Source organism: Oncorhynchus mykiss, chromosome 20 (assembly GCF_013265735.2).
Source record: "Oncorhynchus mykiss isolate Arlee chromosome 20, USDA_OmykA_1.1, whole genome shotgun sequence".
Lineage (NCBI taxonomy): Eukaryota > Metazoa > Chordata > Actinopteri > Salmoniformes > Salmonidae > Oncorhynchus > Oncorhynchus mykiss.
Window position 1 is genome coordinate 23843105 of NC_048584.1, and position 24234 is coordinate 23867338.

General features: G+C 42.9%; 2 protein-coding genes and 1 long non-coding RNA gene across 3 annotated transcripts; 2 read left to right on the forward strand and 1 right to left on the reverse strand.

The window, feature by feature from the left end:
- The first annotated feature begins 3751 nt into the window (after positions 1–3751).
- On the forward strand, positions 3752–10780 carry LOC110499213 (neuronal pentraxin-2-like). The gene is made up of 5 exons (XM_021576200.2): positions 3752–4527; positions 5612–5831; positions 7397–7641; positions 7926–8105; positions 9532–10780. Exons 1-5 carry the CDS (start codon positions 4072–4074, stop codon positions 9766–9768), a joined length of 1338 nt encoding a protein of 445 aa, XP_021431875.1. The 5' UTR covers positions 3752–4071; the 3' UTR covers positions 9769–10780.
- A 3810-nt stretch (positions 10781–14590) lies between these two features.
- Positions 14591–16839, reverse strand: LOC110499222 (protein FAM104A). The gene is made up of 3 exons (XM_021576214.2): positions 15996–16839; positions 15367–15490; positions 14591–15278 (listed from the first exon to the last, which is right to left on the reverse strand). The coding sequence occupies exons 1-3, from the start codon at positions 16010–16012 to the stop codon at positions 15042–15044; spliced, it is 378 nt and encodes a 125-aa protein (XP_021431889.1). The 5' UTR covers positions 16013–16839; the 3' UTR covers positions 14591–15041.
- A 38-nt stretch (positions 16840–16877) lies between these two features.
- LOC118942054 lies at positions 16878–21067 on the forward strand. Its single transcript, XR_005037971.1, has 3 exons — positions 16878–17226; positions 19835–19999; positions 20210–21067. It is a non-coding gene; the product is annotated as an uncharacterized LOC118942054 (long non-coding RNA).
- Positions 21068–24234: the final 3167 nt, after the last annotated feature.

Here is a 24234-nt window from a genome sequence, read left to right on the forward strand (position 1 = left end):
AATGGTCAGTAATCTGTTTGTTAACTTGGCTTTCGAAGACCTTAGAAAGACAGGGTAGGATAGATATAGGTCTATAGCAGTTTGGGTCTAGAGTGTCACCCCCTTTGAAGAGGGGGATGACCGCGGCAGCTTTCCAATCTTTGGGAATCTCAGACAATACGAAAAAGAGGTTGAACAGGCTAGTAATAGGGGTTGCAACAATTTCAGCAGATATTTTTTAGAAAGAGAGGGTCCAGATTGTCTAGCCCGGCTGATTTGTAGGGGTCCAGATTTTGCAGCTCTTTCAGAACATCAGCTATCTGGATTTGGGTAAAGGAGAAATGGTGGGGGCTTTGGCGGGTTGCTGTGGAGGGTGCCAGGCAGTTGACCAGGGTAGGGGTAGCCAAGTGGGAAGCATGGCCAGACGTAGAGAAATGCTTATTGAAATTTTCAATTATAGTGGATTTATCGGTGGTGACAGTGTTTCCTAGCCTCAGAGCAGTGGGCAGCTGGGAGGAGGTGCTCTTATTCTCCATGGACTTTAGTGTCCTAGAACTTTTTTGAGTTAGTACTACAGGATGCAAATTTCTGTTTGAAAAAGCTTGCCTTAGCTTTTCTAACTGCCTGTGTATATTTGTTCCTAACTTCCCTGAAAAGTTGCATATCAAGGGGGCTATTCGATGCTAATGTAACGGATGTGAAACAGCTAGCTAGTTAGCGGTGGTGCGCGCTAAATAGCGTTTCAATCGGTGACGTCACTTGCTCTGAGACCTTGAAGTAGTAGTTCCCCTTGCTCTGCAAGGGCCATGGCTTTTGTGGAGCGATGGGTAACGATGCTTCGTGGGTGACTTGTTGATGTGTGCAGAGGGTCCCTGGTTCACGCCCGGGTATGGGCGAGGGGACGGTTTATCAGTTATACTGTTACACTAATGCAGAACGCCACAGGATGTTTTTGTGCTGGTCAAGGGCAGACAGGTCTGGAGTGAACCAAGGACTATATTTATTCCTAGTTCTACATTTTTTGAGAGGGGCATGCTTATTTAAGATGTTGAGGAAGGCATCTACTTCATGAGGATATCTACTTCATGAGTTTGAATCAAGACTGTCACATTTACGGCAAGCTTTCCATGATTGAGGTAGTAACTGATGGTAGTGTCTTCATATATATATATATATATATATATATATACACTGAACAGAAATATGAACACAACATGCAACAATTTCAAAGATTCTAATGAGTTAGAGTTTATATAAGGAAATCGGTCATTTGAAATGAATTCATTAGGCCCTAATATGTGGATTTCACATGAGTGTGAATACCAATATGTATCTGTTGGTCACAGATACCTTTAAAAAAAAGGTAGGAACGTGGATCAGAAAACCGGTCAGTATCTGGTGTGACCACCATTTGCCTCATGAAGCATGACACATCTCCTTTGCATAGAGTTGATCATTCTGTTGACTGTGGCCTGTGGAATGTTGTCCCACTCCTCTTTAATGGCTATGCGAATTTTCTGGATATTGGCTGGAACTGGAACACGCGGTCGTACACGTCAATGTTCAATGGGTAGCATGTCTGGTGAGAATGCAGAGCATGGAACTGGGACATGTTCAGCTTTCAGGAATTGTGTACAGATCCTGAAACATGGGGCCGTACATTATCATGCTGAAACATGAGGTGATGGATGAACGGCACAACAATGGACTTCAGGATCTCGCCACTGTATCTCTGTGCATTAAATTGCATTGACAAAATGCAATTGTGTTCGTAGGCCGTAGCTTATACCTGCCAATACCATAACCCCACCACCACCATGGGGAACCCTGTTTACAATGTTGACATCAGCAAACCTCTGTCCCACACAACGTCTGCCATCTGTCCGGTACAGTTGAAACAGGGTTTATACCACGAAGATCACATTTCTCCAGTGTGCCAGTGACCATCGAAGGTGAGCATGTTCCACTGAAGTCGGTTACGATGCTGACCTGCAGTCAGGTCAAGACCCTGGTGTAACGGTCATCTGTGGTGGAAGAAGGTGAGGACCAAAGCGCAGCGTGGTAAGTGTTGATGTTTTTTATAAAATAACTGAACACTGAACAAAACAATAAACGACAAACGAACAGTCCCGTAAGGTGAATGGAAAAAACACTAAACAGGAAATAATCACCCACAAAACACAGGTGAGAAAAGGCTACCTAAGTATGATTCTCAATCAGAGACAACGAACAACACCTGCCTCTGATTGAGAACCATACCAGGACAAACACAAAACCACAACATAAAAAAAAGTTTAAAAAAAGACTACCCACCCCAACTCACGCCCTGACCAACCTAAAACAAAGACATGACAAAGGAACTAAGGTCAGAACGTGACACCTGGTGAGGATGACGAGCACGCAGATGAGCTTCCCTAAGACGGTTTCTGACAGTTTGATCAGGACTTTTTTGGTTGTGCAAACCCAGAGTTTCATCAGCTTTCCGGGTGGCTGGTCTCAGATGATCCCGCAGGTGAATAAGCCGGATGTGGAGGTCCTGGGCTGGATTAGAGTGGCCTTTTATTGTCCTCAGCATTAGAAATAAATAATATTTTTGTGTGTATGGAACATTTTTGGGTTCTTGTATTTCAGTTTATGAAACATTGGACCAACACTTCACATGTTGCGCTTACATTTTTGTTCAGTATATATACAAAGATTTTCTATCTTCACCAGCTGAGCTCTGAACCATAATGTCAGTATGCCACACTGTGTCATAGATCACTAATTGGCTGGTTAGTGACTGTTTTGGATGCCACATCCAAAGCCAATCCCACCCGTGGTACATAGCTTCCTGTCTTCCTGTCCGTGCTCCTCTCTTGCTGTTAAGGTGCTATTGCCTTTCAGATTTCTCAGTCAGACGAGGCATGTGATTCTACTAATTGTTGTCCTGTGTAGCACAGTTGGTAGAGCATGGCGCCAGGATTGTGGGTTCGAGTCCCACAGGGGACCAGTACAAAAAAAATATTAAAATCAATGCAGGCGCTCTGGGTAATTGTGTTTGCTAAATGACGTAAATGTAATGGTTTACCCGCACATCCTTTGTCATGAACATTGGTAGATCACCAGTGTTCTTAAGGCAGGCTGACATAATCAGTGTGGATGGTGGCAATGCTAAACGAGCAACAGTGTATATCCTTATATAGTCCGGTTAGACATCTGTTCCCTTGTCAACTCTACTCACCTCGTTTTCCATCATTCCATCGACTTTCCTATCCTCCTTTCCATCATCTTTCCGGCAGTGTCTAGTTTTATCACACCAGGCGGTTCTCGATTTGTCCATGGGTGGTATCAAGATTATTCATAACCCTCTCGCTGTGCCTGTCTGTATAACAAACTACCTATCCTTTCACCCGTGGCCCCAGCAGCATGTAAGTCAAAAACTTTCCTCCAATCAGGAACTGGAGGAAGTAACCGTCTAAGCGCAGGGTTATTAGGCTATTGGATTAAGAGCCTGCCAGTACAGGTTTGATGGAACTGAACCATATATGTGAAGCCTTTTCCTAATTTATTTAATACTATTGTTTTTCTAAGGATATAGAATTTTGGACTAGTGGACATTGTTTAGCTCATCTATTTCAATTGATTGGTCAATGATAATCTAGTACCAGGTAAACACACAACTCAAAAATTACCTGTCCATCATACAGACCCTACCTTTATGGACTGTAGTTACGTCAACATGCTACAACCAATCCAATCGCGCCATATGTCTGAAGGTATTCTTCTTAACACACGGTCGCTGTCCTTTCAGCACTAACGTGCGTAAAGCCAGGGATACTTAATGTAAACCCAGACTTCAGGTGGTTTTACCATTTCCTAAAACTTTATTTTTCAGAATTTTCTGTCGTATGGATTGAGAACGTTTTGAAACTAAATATATCGATTAATCCGAGATTGACTATGGTATTCCTAGAAGATTCTAGTAGACACCGCTTTCTCGGTGTGCTTTACGCACCGGATTTGAAACGCTTAATCATCGGTTAGGTGTCCCCGCGATTACCCAATAACCTTATTTCACTAAAGCTTAACGACCAAAATACTGCCGCAGGTATGTTATTTCTTTTGAGATTGTTGTGTTTTTACGCACTGGGACTGGGCTATGGGAAGCTTGTACGTGGACAGGATGACACCCCGGGCACGGGAACCCGGCTCCTATGCCGAGTCATCCCAGTCGGCGCCGACACTTGTTTGGTCCCCGTAGGTCCCGAACCCAACGCAGCGGCACAGGAGGAAGAGTTGAGGAACACAGTCATGCAGCTCCGGGAAACGATTCTCCAACAGAAAGAGAATATAGTCAACCAACTTGGGACCATAAACGAGCTGACCGCAAAGCTCTCCCTTTGTGAGTCTGCCTCAGATGGAGGGAAGTATGATAACGGTGGATCTTGGAGTAAAAGCAAAGATAACCAGAACACAATGGGAGATTTACCCAGAGATCCCAATGATACAATCGACAACCTCGGGAAGACCATGCAGAGTCTGAAGGACCGACTAGAAAACCTAGAGGTAAGGCGCATGAGTGGATAGTAACCACATGACTCTGGTTCCTAAATAATGGAAAGGGAATGCTGAAAATGATCGGTGTGAATTAAATACATCTGAAATAGGCCTAATGTTTGTTTTACATTGTTGGCCCTTGCTTGATTATTAAGTCATTGAATCTAAAGTGAACACCGGTTCCTGTGGTCAGCGTTGAGTTCTACTTTTAACTTTGCTCCTATTTTGACCTGTAGCCTATCCATCTATTTTTGCCACCATGTGGAGGCGTACCCTAAATGGATTAGCCTTCTATCTCATTTACCCTCCAGTGATTAAGTTCCCTATGTCACCTTAATCAACAAATGTTGTATTTCCTCTTAATGGCACAGTAACAACTACAGTGAACAAAATATGTAAACACAACAAATAAAGTGTTGGTCCCATGTTTGATGAGCTAAAAACAAAGATGGAAAATAGAAAGGAAAACACCACACACTGCTGCTCAAGCTCCCTGGTGATATTTATTTATAACAATGTTTCGAACATTAGGTCTTCATCAGGCATCCATGTCCCAGGTTGGGGTGGAAGTTCCTATATATAGGGGCAGTACTCAATGACATCACTTCCTGAAACAGGAGGTAAAAAATATATAACATAGATTGAATGTTAATATTGGGAACCTATCAAATTATATGTTCATACACAAGGAATGTGATCAATATTTACAGTAATATACATATATATATACACATACAATATTAAATTAGGATTTTAAAAAAAAAGACAATCATTTGGACATTTTGAAACTATAAAAACGGTTTTACGATTAACTCCTCGTTAAGGCCAAGAGGAGACAGTGTGTTGAGCCTGTAGATCCAAAAAGATTCCCTTTGAAGAACTTTCCTGTCAATGTCCCCTCCAGTTTTCCCTTGTCAGTTTATGTGGCCCTTTTGAAGACATACTGGTCTACACACAGTGCACTCGATTTCCACTCAGCCAATGATCTTTGAAAATTACACTCTTTGCATAAACCTCTGCTGATTGTCTTTGACCAACTTGCGTTTCCTCCACTTATTTAATTGTTTTGTGACATCTTCATCTTCCTCCACAGCAACAGCAGCAGAGAGCCAACACATCGGGAACGTCATTCCCCAGCGAACTCAGAGACATGCTGCAGAGCAGGCTGGGAGATCTGGAGAAACAGCTTCTCAGTAAGGTCAACAACCTGGAGGAAGAGAAGTCTCTGCTCTACAACGAGACCGCAGCCCACAGGCAGAAGACTGAGAGCACCCTCAACTCCCTGCTGACCAGGATTAACGAGCTGGAGAAAGGTAAATAACTGGAAATATATGACAGACCCACTCACACATGACTGGAAGCATACCACCCTGCATGGCTTGCCTCTGAAGCTAAGCAGGGTTGGTCCCGGTTGGTCCCTGGATGGGAGACCAGATGCTGATGGAAATGGTATTGGATGGTAGGTAGGGGACAATGCCCTGAGTAGGGTGCCATCTTTTGGATGGGATGTTAAATGGGTATCCTGTCTCTATGTGGTCATTAATCTTCTTTGGGATCAGTGTCCCTTCCACGGGATGGTTGAGCTAACATATGCTAATGTGATTAGCATGAGGTTGTAAGTAACAAGAACATTTCCCAGGACATAGACATATCTGATATTGGCAGAAAGCTTCAAATCATGTTAATCTAACTGCACTGTCCAATTTACAGTAGCTATTACAGTGAAAGAATATCATGCTACTGTTTGAGCAGAGTGCACTATTTGAACATGAAAAGTTATTAATAAACATATTAGGCACATTTGGGCAGTCTTGATACAACATTTTGAACAGAAATGCAATGGTTCATTGGATCAGTCTAAAACGTATTACATGCAATGCTGCCATATAGTGGCCAAAATATAAATTGCACCTGGGCTGGAATAATACATTATGGCCTATCTCTTGCATTTCAAATATGATGTTACAAAAAAAGGCAAAACACTTTTTTTTTTCTTCTTTGTATTATCTTTTACCAGATCTATTATGTTGTATTCTCCTACATTCCTTTCACATTTCCACACATTTCAAAGTGTTTCCTTTCAAATGGTACCAAGAACATGCATTTCATTGTTTCAGGACCTGAGCTACAGACAGTTAGATTTGGCTATGTCATTTCAGGCTAAAATTTTAAAAAAGGGGCGGATCCTTAATGATCCAATGGCACGTTTTGTAAGAGTAGGGGTCTTAACCCCGGTGTCCTGGCTAAATTCCCCACCTGACCATCATGGGCACTGAATCATCCCCAGCTTCCAATTGGCTCATTTATCCCTCCTCTCCCATGTAACTATTCCCCAGGTTGTTGCTGTAAAAGATAATGTGTTTTCAGTCACCTTACCGGGTAAAAATAAAACGCACAAACGTCTGTGTACACAATCAGATGACAGGAGTACACACACATGCAGCAGAAACAGGAAGACTCACATATTGTAAACACAACGAGTCATTCAATCTACTTTCAATTTACCTGCTTACTAACTGTCACTCACTTACTAGTAGAAGTAGTAGAAGACTGAGGCTTTAGATCAAATCTGACAAACATTGGCTTAGCATTTTGTTCTCTTATACCAGCATTTCACAAACTAAGTCTTCGGGAGCCCAAGGGGTGCAAGTTTTGGTTTTTGCCCTAACTACACAGCTGAATTAAATGATCAAAGCTTGATGACTAGTTGACAGGTTGAATCAGCTGTAGTGCTAGGGGAAAAAACTAAATGTGCAGCCCTTGTGGTCCCGAGGCCCGAGTTTGGGAAACCCTGTCTTCTACTGTCTTACTACATGCATACTGCGTATACAGTATAGAGTTGACTTCATAGACAGCTCTCCCATTGCTTTCTCTGTAGGTGGCGGTGGTTTCAAGTCCCCTGAGCAGTTTAAGTTGGTCCTCCCCCTGCGTACTAACTACTTGTACGGCCGCATGACCAAGAGCCTTCCTGAGATGTACGCCTTCACGCTCTGCATGTGGCTCCGGTCCAGCGCCGGCCCTGGCATAGGCACCCCATTCTCCTACGGGGTGCCAGGACAGGCCAATGAGATTGTGCTCATCGAGTGGGGCAACAACCCCATAGAACTGCTCATCAATGACAAGGTATGGGCATTCTAAAAGACTCTCTGTGTTTATCAGTAGTGCTGATATTTGAGGGGGAGCTTACCTTGCTTGACAGGAGTCTTAGTTCTTACTTTTAAACTAGATCTGGCTTTAATGAGGTTGCATATTTTTTGTTTTTGCATGCATGGTCTAAAACAGTGTCGGGTGTTTTATACGACCTTTACCAAACCCTAACCTTTCTCCCTCTAATATGCACTTATTCTTTCTGTTTGTAAGCATTGTTACCTTCCTTACACTTCTCTGCTATTTTGTTACCTGTCCAGGTGGCTCAGCTGCCTCTGGCGGTGCGTGACGGTAGGTGGCACCACATCTGTATCACCTGGACCACCAGGGATGGTCTGTGGGAAGCCTACCAGGATGGTCAGAGGCTGGGGGCAGGGGACAACCTGGCCCCCTGGCACCCCATCAAGCCTGGAGGAGCCATCATACTGGGGCAGGAACAGGTGAATCTGCTGGCTAGTGCCTCCTATCTGTAGTATATATTATTTGTATGTGAAATATTTTTACCTATTTTACTCTTGGTTTACTAAACTGCATCCTCAGGTTTTCACAGATTTTAATTGTATAGTAGCTTAGCCATGACCATGAGTCCTGGGCTCAGACTGACCATCAGATGCTCTCTCCCCTCAGACTGACCATCAGATGCTCTCTCCCCTCAGACTGACCATCAGATGCTCTCTCCCCTCAGACTGACCATCAGATGCTCCCTCCCCTCAGACTGACCATCAGATGCTCTCTCCCCTCAGACTGACCATCAGATGCTCCCTCCCCTCAGACTGACCATCAGATGCTCTCTCCCCTCAGACTGACCATCAGATGCTCCCTCCCCTCAGACTGACCATCAGATGCTCCCTCCCCTCAGACTGACCATCAGATGCTCCCTCCCCTCAGACTGACCATCAGATGCTCCCTCCCCTCAGACTGACCATCAGATGCTCCCTCCCCTCAGACTGACCATCAGATGCTCCCTCCCCTCAGACTGACCATCAGATGCTCCCTCCCCTCAGACTGACCATCAGATGCTCCCTCCCCTCAGACTGACCATCAGATGCTCCCTCCCCTCAGACTGACCATCAGATGCTCCCTCCCCTCAGACTGACCAGCAGATGCTCCCTCCCCTCAGACTGACCATCAGATGCTCCCTCCCCTCAGACTGACCATCAGATGCTCTCTCCCCTCAGACTGACCATCAGATGCTCCCTCCCCTCAGACTGACCATCAGATGCTCCCTCCCCTCAGACTGACCATCAGATGCAGGCCATCAGTCCAGTAAAATTAAAAAAGCAAATGATGATGTACACTCAGCTGTGCCTCACAAGTAATACGACAAATGATCTATTACCTGAGTTACCTAACATGTTGAAATATAATTTCAAAATGGTCTGAGAAGAACAACATTGGCAGGGCAATTCAAGCATAGCCAATATGCAGTGATAATAATTGGGCCTATAGCCTACTGCACAAACTTTATTGCTACAGAACTGTTTTGAATATGTTAATGTTGCATAGGCTTATGTTTGTAAGTCCTGTTTAAATAAATACATCTGAGTGGTAGATATCGGCTTGCTTTTGGACCCAGAAAGTTATCTTGACTCATAAAAGGTTGGTGACCACAGCTGAATAGCAACCCTTGAGCAGATGGTAAGGGGGTGGCTACCTATTAGGAAACCGTGCTGTAGAGTGTAGTCCAAATATGAATAGCCCAATCGCTAATAAAATTCTAACCATCAGTGACTTGAAAGCAAAACATTGTCTAGAGAGTACAGCATCCTTGAGTGTGACAGGTTGAGCCTGGTGGTACACAGCGAATAGGAGGATGATGTTATTATTGTTGTTTTTAACGAGGCCTGTCGTTTATGGCCTCAACAGGACATAGTGGGCGGGCGCTTTGACGCCACGCAGGCCTTTGTGGGTGAGCTGAGCCAGGTTAACATCTGGGACAATGTCCTGAAGCCAGCCGACATCCTCACCATGGCCAACTGCTCCTCCTACACCCCCGGGAACGTGGTGTCCTGGCTGGACAGTGACGTGGAGGTGTTTGGTGGTGGAGCAGCCAAACTGCCTCTAGAGCTATGCCAGGACCGGCTGTCTGAGACTGAGTCTTAGGATGGTTGTCTCAGTCTGTCTGTGACTTGTTCAGATTCATGTTCTTGATTTGACGCATACTGTACATGTTACGTGTAATGCTTGTCATGTTTTGTTTGGCTGTTCGTGTAAGGAAAGGCTTTGATTGACCTAATTCGAGATGATTCTACAACACCGAGACAGTTATACTCACACACGTGTTGACACTCACATACAGATTTACACACCGGCAGACACAGACTTAATTACACTGGATTTGACATGTGAGGCTGGCTAAGGCTTGCGTGTTGTGTGGGCGGTGTAAGGCACAGATTAGCAGTCCCAGGACTCACATACAGTACAGTAGCCTAAGTCTCCTGGTCTCCTAATAGAGGTCAATATAGCCTCTCCACCTTGACCGGAGACAGCCTAAGCAGATCTAGGCAAATATCAAATCAAACTTGGAAGCCAGGTTTCCATGGTACAACCTATAGCAGAGATGATCAGTGACTAGCTATGATCTTTGAGTTAGTACTGGTAAACATTTCATAGTTATGTGTGGAAGTTGGTGTTCTTGTACTTGTGGCATGTCTGTTGTACTATAATGTTAATAAAGTTTTATTTTCCATTATTACCCATACTGTTTTCAAAACCCCAAGTCCACCTCAATGCCTGCAGCAGGACATGCTGTTGTCTCACAAAACTATTCCATAATTATCATATTGTTGTTTGTGACACGTTGGTTTGTTTAGGTCTACAATGTGTGCAGTGCATAGTTTAAGAACAAACAAAGCATTGTTACTGTTAAATGTGTACATGTCATTTTTTATGCAGATAAGAACAATTTATGTATGATATGAACAATACGTTAATGTGTACAAGTGTTTCTTTCCATGAAAACAATGTTGGGTGTGTAATGTGTGTAAAGCTGCTGACTTTTCATGTGGCCTTCTTTTAAGGATTTTGTGCCAGATGTGCTTTACAAACCTAACCTTTGCTTTGCCAATGAAAATTAAAAAGAATGTGAAAAATGTAGGAAAAATAAAACACTATTGAAAAGCAGTCTACTGTTTATATAGCAGTTACATTTCATAGACCAGTAGCCTTAACCAACAAGTGACCAAAGCCTAGGTGGCATTAGTAATGCTTAATTAAGACATGACGGCAGCTCAAAGATCAACGGTGACATCACAATCATTTAGGTACACTCCTACACACCAACTCCTACCGACTCATACAAACTAATGTGAAAACATCTCCCTGACTCTTCAGCAAAATAAATGGAATATGGTTGTGAATAGAAGTGGGACAGGGTCAGTGTCCACACAGTCTTCACTGTATCCACATGTTCATGCAATGCAGTCATGTATTACTTATCAAAATCATTCACTTTTTATTCTATTCTACCAGAGACTATTAAGTTGAAGGCCAGTTTCTGTCTGGAATTCAAAGTCAGGGTAAGCAGCATTACTGAAGTACAAATCAAGTTACTTGATGGCATTGTAAGATACAATTCAAATACATATGTTTAGGTACAGTTGTAAGTAACAAGATACATATAGAGAAATAACAGCCACAGAGGTCTATTGCCTAACAAATACATACATTTTGGGGAACATAAGCTTGTAAATATAACAAGTTAAATTGCTAACAAAGAATTGATTTGTTTAGATGTTCTGCTCCATAAAAACATGTGTTATTGTGTTGGTGAGTCACACCCAACCCCAAATTCGAATTCAGGTGCTGCAATAAAATGGTGCATCTCAATCAAGTCCATGTCTTTCAGCTCGAGGTCATTAGTCATGTGGCTGATGAATGAATCTCTGGTGCTCTGTAGCCCAGACAGAGAGGTGGCTGGCTGCTGTGCTGGTGGGGCCTTTAGGTAACAGCCATTAGGACCGTTCCCTACAGTGTTACTGGCAGCTCTCATCTATCATCATAGGTGGATCCAATCCTCTAAAATACCCTGGATGGATACTTTGTTTTAGGGGTCAGACTTCTGGCTGGGTCTTGGGATCATTAAGGCAAATAGTAAAATGCACACAAACAGAGGAAATGTAAACTGCAGTGGTATCAAGTTATAATGAATGAATCAATAGTTCAATGTTACATTATTCATCCTGAACTATCCATTTCTAACAAATGATCAATATTTGACTTGAATCAGACAAGCAAAGCCCGAATAAAAAGTGTGTACATGAAGACTAGTTGCGGTACAAGTAGGCGTCAGCTCTAGTCCCGTGCTGCAACAGAAGGTTTTGGACCTCTCCTTTCTCTGCCCTGGACACATACAGTTGAAGTGGGAAGTTTACATACATCTTAGCCAAATATATTTAAACTCAGTTTTTCACAATTTCTGACATTTAATCCTAGTAAAAATTCCCTGTCTTAGATCAGTTAGAGAATCACCACTTTATTTTAAGAATGTGAAATGTCAGAATAATAGTAGAGAGAATGATTTATTTCAGCTTTCATCACATTCCCACTGGGTCAGAAGTTTACATACACTCAGTTAGTATTTGGTAGCATTGATTGCCTCTAAATTGTTTAACTTGGGTCAAACGTTTCAGGTAGCCTTCCACAAGCTTCCCACAATAAGTTAGGTGCATTTTAGCCTATTCCTCCTGACAGAGCTGGTGTAACTGAGTCAGGTTTGTAGGCCTCCTTGCTCGCACATGCTTTTTCAGTTCTGCCCACAAATTTTCTATAGGATTGAGGTCGGGGCTTTGTGATGGCCCTTCCAATACCTTGACTTTGTTGTCTTGAAGCCATTTTGCCATAACTTTGGAAGTATGCTTGGGGTCATTGTCCATTTGGAAGACCCATTTGCGACCAAGCTTTAACTGATGTCTTGAGATGTTGCTTCAATATATCCTCATGATGCAATCTATTTTGTGAAGTACACCAGTCCCTCCCGCAGCAAAGCACCCCCACAACATGATGCTGCCACCCCCGGGATGGTGTTCTTCAGCTTGCAAGCCTCCCCCTTTTCCTCCAAACATAGCGATGGTCATTATGGCCAAACAGTTCTATTTTTGTTTCATCAGACCAGAGGACATTTCTCCAGAAAGTACGATCTTTGTCCCCATGTGCAGTTGCAAACCGTAGTCTGGCTTTTTTATGGTGATTTTGGAGCGGTGGCTTCTTCCTTGCTGAGCGGCCTTTCAGGTTATGTCGATATAGGACTCGTTTTACTGTGGATTTAGATACTTCTGTACCTGTTCCCTCCAGCATCTTCACAAGGTCCTTTGCTGTTGTCTGGGATTGATTTGCACTTTTCGCACCAAAGCACGTTCATCTCTAGGAGACAGAACGCATCTCCTTCCTGAGCGGTAAGACGGCTGTGTGGTCCCATGGTGTTTATACTTGTGTACTATTGTTTGTACGGGTGAACATGGTACCTTCAGGCGTTTGGAAACTGAGTTATAAGTTAAATAATCTGTCTGTAAACAATTATTGGAAAAATTACTTTTGTCATGCACAAAGTAGATGTCCTAACTGACTTGCCAAAACTATAGTTTGTTAACAAGAAATTTGTTGAGAGGTTGAAAAACAAGTTTCAATGACTCCAACCTAAGTGTATGTAAACTTTCCACTTAAACTGTTCAGATCACTACTGATATCAGGGATGTCCTGATGGGGCTGTAGTTCCAGTTTAATGCTGGAGTAAGTGGCGTTACTGTACGCAGACATCTGTAACATAATAAATTGTGTCATAGCAATTTCAAACTGAACAAGTACATACACTGCGAAATTGTCACTTGACAGGGCTGATGACTGCAGCCATCCTTAAGTCTAGGTATAGATTGCCCCCTTGTGGATAGTGTAGTAATCAAGCAGTGACTTTACTTGAAGAGAGGAAGAAAGTATGCTTTTTTCAAAGTTTTCAAACAGGGCCAAACATTTTTCAATATGACCAGAGATGTCAGTCTCCCAACTTTGTTTTGTTGTTTACTTTCCTAGGGTGACTGGCTACAACAGTGATGTGCCTAGATGATCCCAGCACAGGGAAGGATAAAGAAAAGGTTATTGGAGGCTGTATGAAAACAAACTCAAAGGCCCCTGCAACTCAATGTTTGTGATGGTATCTGGAAAATAGCAGAGGTATGGCAAAATGTAGATTTTGTCTCGTTACAGTGAACCCACTGACCTTCCCACAGACTGACCCACACCCCTGGGTCTGAGGCATATACTATTGAGTGGTGTGTGTTCCATTAAACAATGTGGTAGAGAGAAACAAAAAAAATACCATTTCCATTGGAACATTCTGTAATGTTCAATTCACTCCCCTGAACAATGGAGAATGTGGCCTGTTATTGTCATAGATAAATGTATTCTGTGCAAGTGAGTGTACTCATGGTTCCCTCTACTTTTTTCGTGGTGGAAGGATGAGCAGTTCATGGTCACTGCAGCTGCTGGAAATGCCAGTTCCACAGAAACCTGCCGACATGTGTCCACAAGGACAAACCAAAACTTCAGCCTTTATTCTGCAAATAACCTCACCTTATCAGTGCAAGAAGCTTGGCAGTGTGGCTTGAAATTCTCTTTCTGGATTTCCTCAAGGCCAATGTGATGATTTGGGGCGGCAGGGTAGCCTAGTGGTTAGAGCGTTGGGCTAGTAATCAAAAGAACAACTAATTTGTCGTTCTGCCCACCTGAACAAGGCAGTTAACCCACTGTTCCTAGGCCGTCATTGAAAATAAGAATTTGTTCTTAACTGGACTTGCCTAGTAAAATAAAGGTTAAAAAAAATATATATAAAAAAATAGAAAGTAACCACAGAGACTAATCAACACCAACTCACACTCAGCTATGCATAGAAACAGCATGATAAGTACTGGGCTAGACAAGAAAATATAACAGGCAGGATAAAGTGCTTCACTTTATTAATTAGGCTACAGCAAGCACTTAAGACACTCATATGTCTGTCTGTAGTAGATAGCACCAGTGGCGATGATAATGTCCAACAACTCACTCATGTAAGGAGACCACCACAGAATAGTAGACCCCTCAGTAAAGTGCTGGAGTACATACATACTGCATATAGTAGTACCACAGTGGGTGGGCCATTGGATATGTAGGTGTGCTTTATGTATGGCACATTTCAAGGTGTACAGCACAGGGACAATGGTATGGATTGGGTCCAGAGCCCAAAGGATATTTTGCCACATCCTGAATCCAGGTAGGATGAAGTTGCTCCTGGACACAAATCTGGGGTACGTTTATTCTAGATTTGAGCCTATGGGCAACTTCTTCCTGGATCCTACCCAGGGGCTTGTTCCAGTGGGGTAGCAAGGGTCTGGGGTGGGGTGATGTCACGTAGATCCTGGTTGACCTCTGGTTTGCAGACTGCTGAAGTGGGCCTCCCTCAGGACACTGTTGATGTGGTCATAGGGGGTGTCGTTGCCATAAAGACTCAACGAGGAAATGGAAGGGTCTTCTGGCAAGGGTCTGAGGAGACCCTGGGATGTGCGGTTCTTCGTGTATGTGCTACCTCCTCCCGTTGCCCTCTCAGGACTACTGATACCACTACTGCTGTCACTGCTGGACGACTGGAGGACAGAAAGAGAAGAACAGGTATGACTTACAGAAAATACTTGTTGCCCAAACCATCACAAGTATGTGTGTGTGTTCTGTCACCTCAGAGTCCCAAACGTCTTGGCCCAGCTTGGACACCATGACGTGACCCTCCTGCCCCCCTCCTGACCTTTTGGCCTGGGGGTTCAGCTGGTCCCCCTCATTGTCTCCACCACGCCGCCGCTTCCTGTACACAGTGAGAGAGTGAGAGTGGCCAGGGAGTAAAAAGTGAGAGAGTGACCATCTTAGAGTGAAAGAGAGGAAGTCTGTGGTCTGTGTGGCTCAGTCGGAAGATCACGGTGCTTGCAACAAAGGCCATGGGTTTGATTCCCACTGGTGCCACCCACACTTCAAATGTATACTGTAAGTCCCTTTGGATAAAAGCGTCTACTAAATGGCATATATTATTAGGACTATTTTGAGAGAGCAGGTGTATGTGTGAGAGAACGCCAAGTACCCAAAATAGAGAAATAGGCAATCTCAGACACAGCCTAGTTACAGGAGCAGACGTGCTCAAATTATCAGCCATGGGTATGACAACTTATTGATCAGTACACAGGGAAGAAAACCACCAAGTGAGATATTAAACTGATACGGTGAGATCAGTTAGCTGTATTTGTCTCTCTTGTAGCCGAACAGTCACTGAGGTCGATAGTAATTCAATAAGGCGTTATTCTAAGAAAGAAACTCACCTGTTTTCTGTCAACATTTGGGAGACGATTGTCTATGGCTTCTTTTTAGTGAGAAAGACGTTCGTTAAGGCCCCTGCCCTGGACACGTCTGAATGAAAACAACTCCTCTCCCTGGAAGCTTTCAGCCTGGCAGAAAATCTATTATCGAACGCACAGCAGCTCTCCCCAAACTTACCGCACAAGCTCAGTCAGGGCATTCTGAACTATCTGAATGCTAACGTTATATTGTTGAATAGCCTCCCTGCCCTGGTTAGCAAGGTAACAACTCTTGACTGGTTGAGAGTTGATCATTCACTGTCCCAGAATATGGATGCTAATTATGTCAGTAAACTAGCTTCTCTCTCAGTTAACCTTATGCAATGAAGTCTATTTCCAGTGTCTCTCTGCTAGAGTTGGCTACCGTTCACCGTTGTTAGCTAGCTAACGTATAGCCTACGCTACTTTGCTAACAAGCTAGTATAGCAAACTGGCTAAACTATAACGAAACGAGAGATTCCTTCAAACCGTCAATTTAACTCGAGTGTTGAGTTTGACTGATCTCAAATAAGACTATCATTCCGTCTTGGTGAAACGACAGATCCGAAAGAAGTACAGTACCAGGAATCCAAGCTAGCGAGTGAGCTGCTGCTGCTAGGAAAAAGACCCAGCTGATAGTATTTACATGACGTTCGATGACGTTCGATCCACTTGAAGCAGAAATCGACCGAATGCCATCTGCAAAATCTATAGTACCTTTTGCAAATCACATGTAATACCAAATATATTTTTTAGAACTAACCCTCATTGTTCTATCTACCTGGGTCACCGACGAAAAATAATGACTGTGTCATTTTGTGTTGTATGTGTTACTGGTGGTTGCAAAAGTTGACATTTAGAAGTTACTTTTATTCCTCCACCAGTTCTAGAATTATAGGGGCCATAATTTGATTTTTGCGTATCTGAATTATATGATTTTTGCATAGTGCAGCTTTAAAAACAAAAAAGTCCGGAGGCGTTCCCAGCTAGCACATTTGGTTCCTTGGAAGTTGTGGGAACGTATGTTTTTTGCTTCGCGTTGGTTGTGGGAACGACGTCATGCATTTCCTGACTAAAAAATATATAGGTTTTACCAAACATTCTGAGAACAGAAGTGAACATTTTGTCTGGGACTTATTTTTTTCAGTTGCAGGAACGTTTTACTCTGGTTCCTTGAAAGTTTTCCTTGGAGGTTTTATTAGCGCTCTGAGAACAGGTATTATAGGTTCTTTGGAGATTTATAACTTCCCTAAACATTTTATTGAATGTTTCAATAAGCCTTTTAATAACACTGCAATCTTATTTTGGGCTAACGCCAAGCATAGATAGGACCAATGGAAATTAATTTCCTTATGCATGAATAATGCAAACACATTTATTGCGACCCTGCATCAATCTTTGTCCACTTAAAAAGGTCATACAAGAAGTGTTGTGGTGCTTCCTATGTTGTTGATGTAAAGAATATTTCTTGGTCCGTGGTGTGTAATGAGGAGCAAACCGATACTGCGCTTCACACATTTATGAAATTGCTTATTCCAGTTACTAATAAGCATGCACTCATTAAGAAAAGTACTAAAAACGGTTAACCCTGTGGGTTGATGAGGAATTGAAAAATTGTATAGTTGAGAAGTATGAGGCAAAATTAAATGACAAATAAGTCTGGCTGCACAACCGATTGGCAAACATATTTCAAATGTAGAAATCCTGTGACTAAACAGAATAAAAAGAAGAAACTACACAAACAAAGAAAGTACACAAAGAATGATAGTCAAACAACTTGAGCAACTTAAATGACATTGTTGGAAAAAAGTCAAACTCCGCTCCATCATTCATTGAATCAGATGGCTCATTCATCACAAAACCAACGGATATTACCAACTACTTTAATTTAAAATGTCTCATTGTCAAGATTAGTAAACTTAGGCATGACATGCCAGCAACAAACATTGTCACTACGCATTCCCCTCAGGAGACAGAAAAGATTTGGCATTGGTCCTCAGATCCTCAAAAAGTTCCACAGCTGCACCATCGAGAGCAAGCTAGCATAGAAAACAGGCTAAACTATAACGAAACGAGCGAGAGATTCCTTCAAACCGTCAATTTAACTCGAGTGTTGATAGTCTTATTTGAGATCAGTCAAACTATCATTCCGTCTTGGTGAAATGACAGATCCGAAAGAAGTACAGTACCAGGAATCCAAGCTAGCGAGTGAGCTGCTGCTGCTAGGAAAAAGACCCAGCTGATTGCATCACCAGGCGGTGTCAGAGGAAGGCCCTAAAAAATTGCCAAAGACTTCAGCCACCTTAGTCATAGACTGTTCTCTCGGCTACCGCATGGCAAGCACCAAGTCTAGGTCCTAAAGGCTTCTTGACAGCTTCTACCCCCCCCCCCCCCCACCCCCATTTTTATGCTGCTGTTACTCTGTTTATTATCTATGCATAGTCACTTTACCTCTACCTACATGTACATATTACCTCAACTAACCTGTGCCCCTGCACATTGACTCTGTACCGGTACCCAAAATATTTTTCTTAAAACTGCATTGTTGGTTAAGGGCTTGTAAGTAAGCATTTCACTGTAATACAATTTGATTGTAATTTTGAATTCCATAAAGTGAGCATGGAAGAGGTGAAAAAATTGTTCTTGTCTATAGACAATGACAAGTCACTGGGGATTGACAGCTTTGATAGAAAATTACTGAGGATAATAGCAGATGATGTTGCCTACTAGCAAGTGTATGCCCCCAGGTCTGGAGGGAAGCAAAAGTGATTTTGTTTCCTAAGAATAGCCCCCTTTACTGGCTCAAATAGCCAACCAAGCAACCTGTTACCAACCCTTAGTTCTCAGAACGTTATGTTTCAGTTGGCTTTAGTTTCTGTTTTCTGAGCCCCACATATAAGGTGGGTCTTACCTGTGCAGTCTTAGTCTCACTTGTCGCTGTGCCATACAAGGCTCTGGAAGATGCTCTAAGGTACAAACAATAAACATCCTTCTCAGACCCTAACCAATGCCATTAGGAGGGAGGTACAGTGTCTAGGCCTTTAGGGCAACTTCATCCTACTGTAACTTCACCTTGCGTCCCACCTGTGTCCTCTCCTCACCTCCACATGGCTGCTCCACAGATGCAGCACCCCCCGGAGACACGTCGCACCGCCCTTGTGTCCAGGCGCTGTGACCTGAGTGATCGCTACTGTAAGTATAGCCGACAAGAGCGGAGGCTCCTGGAGGAGGGTCTCCATCCGGGGGACGGGTCCTGGTTCCGGCTCATCACTGTGTACGCCGACTCGGATTGGATCCCCTCGCACACAGAGGAGCCGCTGGACTTCTAGTTTCTATAGCAACCCCTACCGCAGCACGCCCATCAAGGGTCACAGTACCATCTACACATAGACCATCGGTAGGTGGGTCCAAAATCTCTCTGTCTTTGTCCTCTCTCAAGCCCTATGGCCTAATATTGTACAGGGATACAGTTTCCCTGCAGTGGCAAGATCCTCTGAAAATAACAGTGAATCAGATGCCATAAGCTGGCGCACCATGTACAACAAACAAATTAGTGTGTGATTGAGCTGACAACTACTGTTGAGCCACACACAGCAGCTACTGTAAGTGGACGGATAGGGCATACACTACCAGTGGATCTCCTAGTTTTACTTGCATTCTGAGCCAGGCACAAACACCACAGAAACAGCATTCAGGGCTACAGTACAAACACCAGAATGTTCCATTGAACCCATTTTACAGAGCTATGTGGGAGAGGATATGCAAGGTTAAACATTGAGTGGTACCATTCAGCTGATTTCACCCATCTATGGGTTATTTCACAGGTTCCTATGGGGAGGGAGAGACAGGCCAGTACGTGGAGTGGCTGAGGGACTACTGCCAGGCCTTCTTTGGGCTGATGGTTAAGCTATTGCCTCCGGTGACCACTGCCGCCATGGTCTGTGCATTCAGGGTCAACTGCAGTTCACGCAACCTACAGATCCACACAGGTGAGAGAAACCACCTCATGGCATACCCAGGGCATGGGCCAGGGTTCCCCTTTGGGGATGTTTCCAGGTGCAATGGCCCCCAAGGGTCACTTTGAGTACAAAATATACTGAAATAAATTAACATTTGTCATATCCTCACATGGCCTCTCCTATCATTGCTATGCGGAAGACACTCACCTACTCTACTCCTTTCCCCCTTCATACACCCAGGTGGCAACACACATCTCTGTGTGCCTGGCAGACATCTCAGCTTGGATGTCAGCCCACAACCTTAAGCTCAACCTCGAAAAAATGGAGCTGCTCTTCCTCTCGGGAAAGGCCTGCCCACTCCAAGACCTTTCCACCACGGTTGATAACTCCACAGTGATGGGGAAACAAAGCTTCCTGAAGCGTTGAGGTTTTCCAGCCAAGTGTGTCAAAAAGGTTCATTACTCAAGGCTTTAATCAATCAACACAGTGTACACTAGTGGCACCTGCTGGTCAAAATAATTTAGAGTAGCCAAATTATTATAGATGACTTACCACCACGTAGCGTGTGCGCAGCATAGTCTTTTACCAAACCAATACCAATCCAATCAGGTGGTTGTTAGACTAAACAAAGCTCCGGATGTCATTGATCACGTGCTTCTGATAAAGTGATGCAGGCATCGGAACACCGCTTCTAAGTACACTGCTGTGCGTGCCTTGGAGCTCCGGCATAAGAGGTAACGTCGCTAAATCCATGGTGTCCCCCTTCCAGAGTGCAAAGAAACTTGGCATGACCCTGGACAACATCCTTTAGTTCTCTGCAAACATCAAAGCAGTGAGTCACTCTTGCTGGTTAATGCGCTACAACAGGTGTATTCAAATCTTACCTTACAAGGTCCTGCTCGTTTTCTTTTCTACCTGATACTAAATTGCACCCACCTGGTGTCCCAGGTAAAAATAAGTCCCTGATTAGGTGGGAACATCAAAACCCTGCAACTTATCCAGAATGCCACAGCCTGCCTGGTGTTCAACCTTAAGTTCTCTCATGTCACTCCACTCCTTCGAGGTGGAGCAATTACAGATCCTGGAGCATTGACAGGTTTTTCAGTGTTATTCTGCCAGTTGAGTGGACTTCAAATGGACAAGCATTTGAGCAAATGTGTTAAAGAGCAGATGCCCCTAAGAAGCAACTTCCCATTTTGAAAATTGCCTATGTTTCATCAATATGAGTCAAAAACATTTATTCTAGTGTCATAGGATAATTTTGGTCATAAAGTCTCGTCCAAAACTGAGATTTGCGAGATGATAGGAAAAATAGTATGTCATAGAAGAAAGGGTAAGTAACAGTTTTCTGTGGATTGTGTTTATTTTAATTCTGTCCTCAGCTGACAGTACACAAGTAATTTTCAATTCCCAGTGCAGCTGCAAGTGATCTGATCATAATGCCCATGGTCAATTTTGTTTGACATTTGATATCCCTATGGAGCTAGTTAGGGACCATCAGTAAATTACACAGTGTACATGGGACAATATTTTACAAGGTCAATAGCTCCAGATTTCAATGACCTCAAACCAACTAGAAATTGTAGAAATTAATATACAAAAATTGAAAGCATTTAATGAGACAACAAAATATGTGCAACATGAAAATGCTGTCCTATTTACATTGTCATTTATTGACCGTCGCTAACTATACCCAGAGATGGGCTATCCAAAGTGAAACCAATTTCGCTATGGTCGCATACCAACCGGCTGAAGCTAATTGGCTAAATCATTTAGCTAACTTTTCCCACCTGTGAACACACAGGAGACATCCACGTCAAATCATGTCCTACGTTTTAAATTCAGTCATGGCTGCTATCTTTTCTTAATTAGCCAAATCTAAAACGAGGCCAACTCAGGAAGAGCAGTCACCCTTTAAAGTTTGTTCACTCAACAAACTCGAAGTGAGCTGAATTTAAAAAAACCTTTTGAGTAAAATGTCAAATTCATGTTTGCCTTTGGAAGGCAGCACTGTATGTTGGTTCAGCTATATGCCCAAATGTTGAGCAAACTCCCAATCCTGTTGCAGCTGGTTGCCTTACAGTTGTACATTGATTCAAAAAATTATCCTTGAAGTGAGCTGAATTTGAACAAGCTTGTTGAGTAAAATTATTAACTTGTTTGCTCAAAACCACTCAACCATGCCCATCATTATCACATTTCCCAGCATGCTCTATTGCAGGTTGAATTTCAGAATTGTTTGTTTCAATACCTGTTTTTGCATGTTGATTAATCTTATGACACAAACATAACATTTCTAAACTAATTCAATCTGTTAGTGGTTGGACTTTTTGACCCATTACTGAGGTGGTTGTTCCAGTTTATATGATTTAGGTTGTCTCATTTAACAATCTTACTTATGCTGGCAGTCATTCTGAACGCAGGTGATTAAAAGTTCCAGTTGTTGGCTATCCTTTGCAAGTCAGCATAATGTGAATTGCAGACGTAGCCTGTAAACCAGGAGTTTCAAACCACTGCTTTAGTGTGTAATTAGGCCCTCAAAGAAAGGCGTTGTGATTAATGTATTGTCACATTTCCTAGTGTAAAATTAAACTGCGAATAGGGTAGAATACATTCTCAAGTTGAATTGTATCCTGAACAAAAATATAAACTCAACATGGAACGATTTCACATGTTTTATTGAGTTACAGTTCATATAAGGAAATCAGTCAATTGAAATAAATGAATTAGGCCCTATTCTATATGCATCTGTTGGTCACAGATACCTTAAAAAAAATAGGGTGCTTGGATCAGAAAACCAGTTATTATCTGGTGTGACCACCATTTGTCTCAGGCAGTGCGACAGATCTCCTTCTCATAGAATTGATCAGGCTGTTGATTGGGGCCTGTGGAATGTTGTCCCACTCCTCTTCAATGGCTGTGCAAAGTTATATTTGATATTGTCTAGAACTGGAACACGCTGTCGTACACGTCAATCCAGAACATCCCAAACCTGCTCAATGGGTGACATGTTTGGTGAGTATGCAGGCCATGGAAGAACTGGGACATTTTCAGCTTCCAGGAATTGTACACAGATCCTTGTGACATGGGGCCGTGCATTATCACGTTGAAACATGAGGTGATGACGGCAGATTAATTGCACGACAATGGGCCTCAGGATCTCGTCACGGTATCTCTGTTTATTCAAATTGCCATCAATAAAATGCAATTGTGTTTGTTTTCTGTAGCTTGTGCCTGCCCATACCATAACCCCACCACAACCATGGGGCACTCTGTTTACAACGTTGACATCAGAAAACTGCTCGCCCACACAATGCCATAAACATGGTCTGCGGTTGTGAGGCCGGTTGGACCTACTGCCAAATTCTCTAAAACAATGCTGGAGGTGGCTTATGGTGGAGAAATAACATGACATTCTCTGGCAACAGCTCTGGTGGACATTCCTGCAAGCAGCATGCCAATTGCACGCTCCCTCAACTTGAGACATCTGTGGCATTGTGTTGTGTGACAAAACGGCACATTTTAGAGTGGCCTTTTATTGTCCCCAGGGTGCACCTGTGTAATGATCATGATGTTTAATCAGCTTCTTGTTATGCCACACCTGTCAGGTGGATGGATTATCTTGGCAAAGGAGAAATTCTCACTAATAGGAATGTAAACATTTGTGCACAACATTTTAGAGAAATAAGCTTTTTGTGCGTATGGACAATTTAGGAGATCTTTTATTTCAGCTCATGAAACATGAGCTTTACACTTTACATGTTGCGTTTATATTTTTGTTCAGCGTATGTTCACTCAACCTAAAATTAAAAGTTCAGTGAGCATACAATTCAACTTGAGAATGTATGTTTGTTCAGCTTTACTCCCAAATGAGATACAATTGTAAGTTGAATCAACTTTAATGTTATTTTTGGGAGGAAACTCAAAATCCTATTGCCTTACTATTGACCTTTGAAATCAAGTGTGAGCGTAATAAGGTTTCCCAGCTGACTTCATAAATGTAATAACTGGCCTCTACATATTGTTTGTGTATCCTCTCTAACAGTACCATGAGCTAAAACACAGTGTTTTGATATTCAGGGAAGCAATAATAACATTGTTGTCTCAGTTTACAACAAGGTTTGTAGTGCTAATTTCACCCCTTACATCCAGGATGTTCAGTATGCCCTTTCCTTTGTTCAGTGTGAGTGACTGGAGATATGAAACCTTGCCAGACACCCGAAACAAGATCTGAAATCACACGATAGAGATTCCTTATCCGTCCA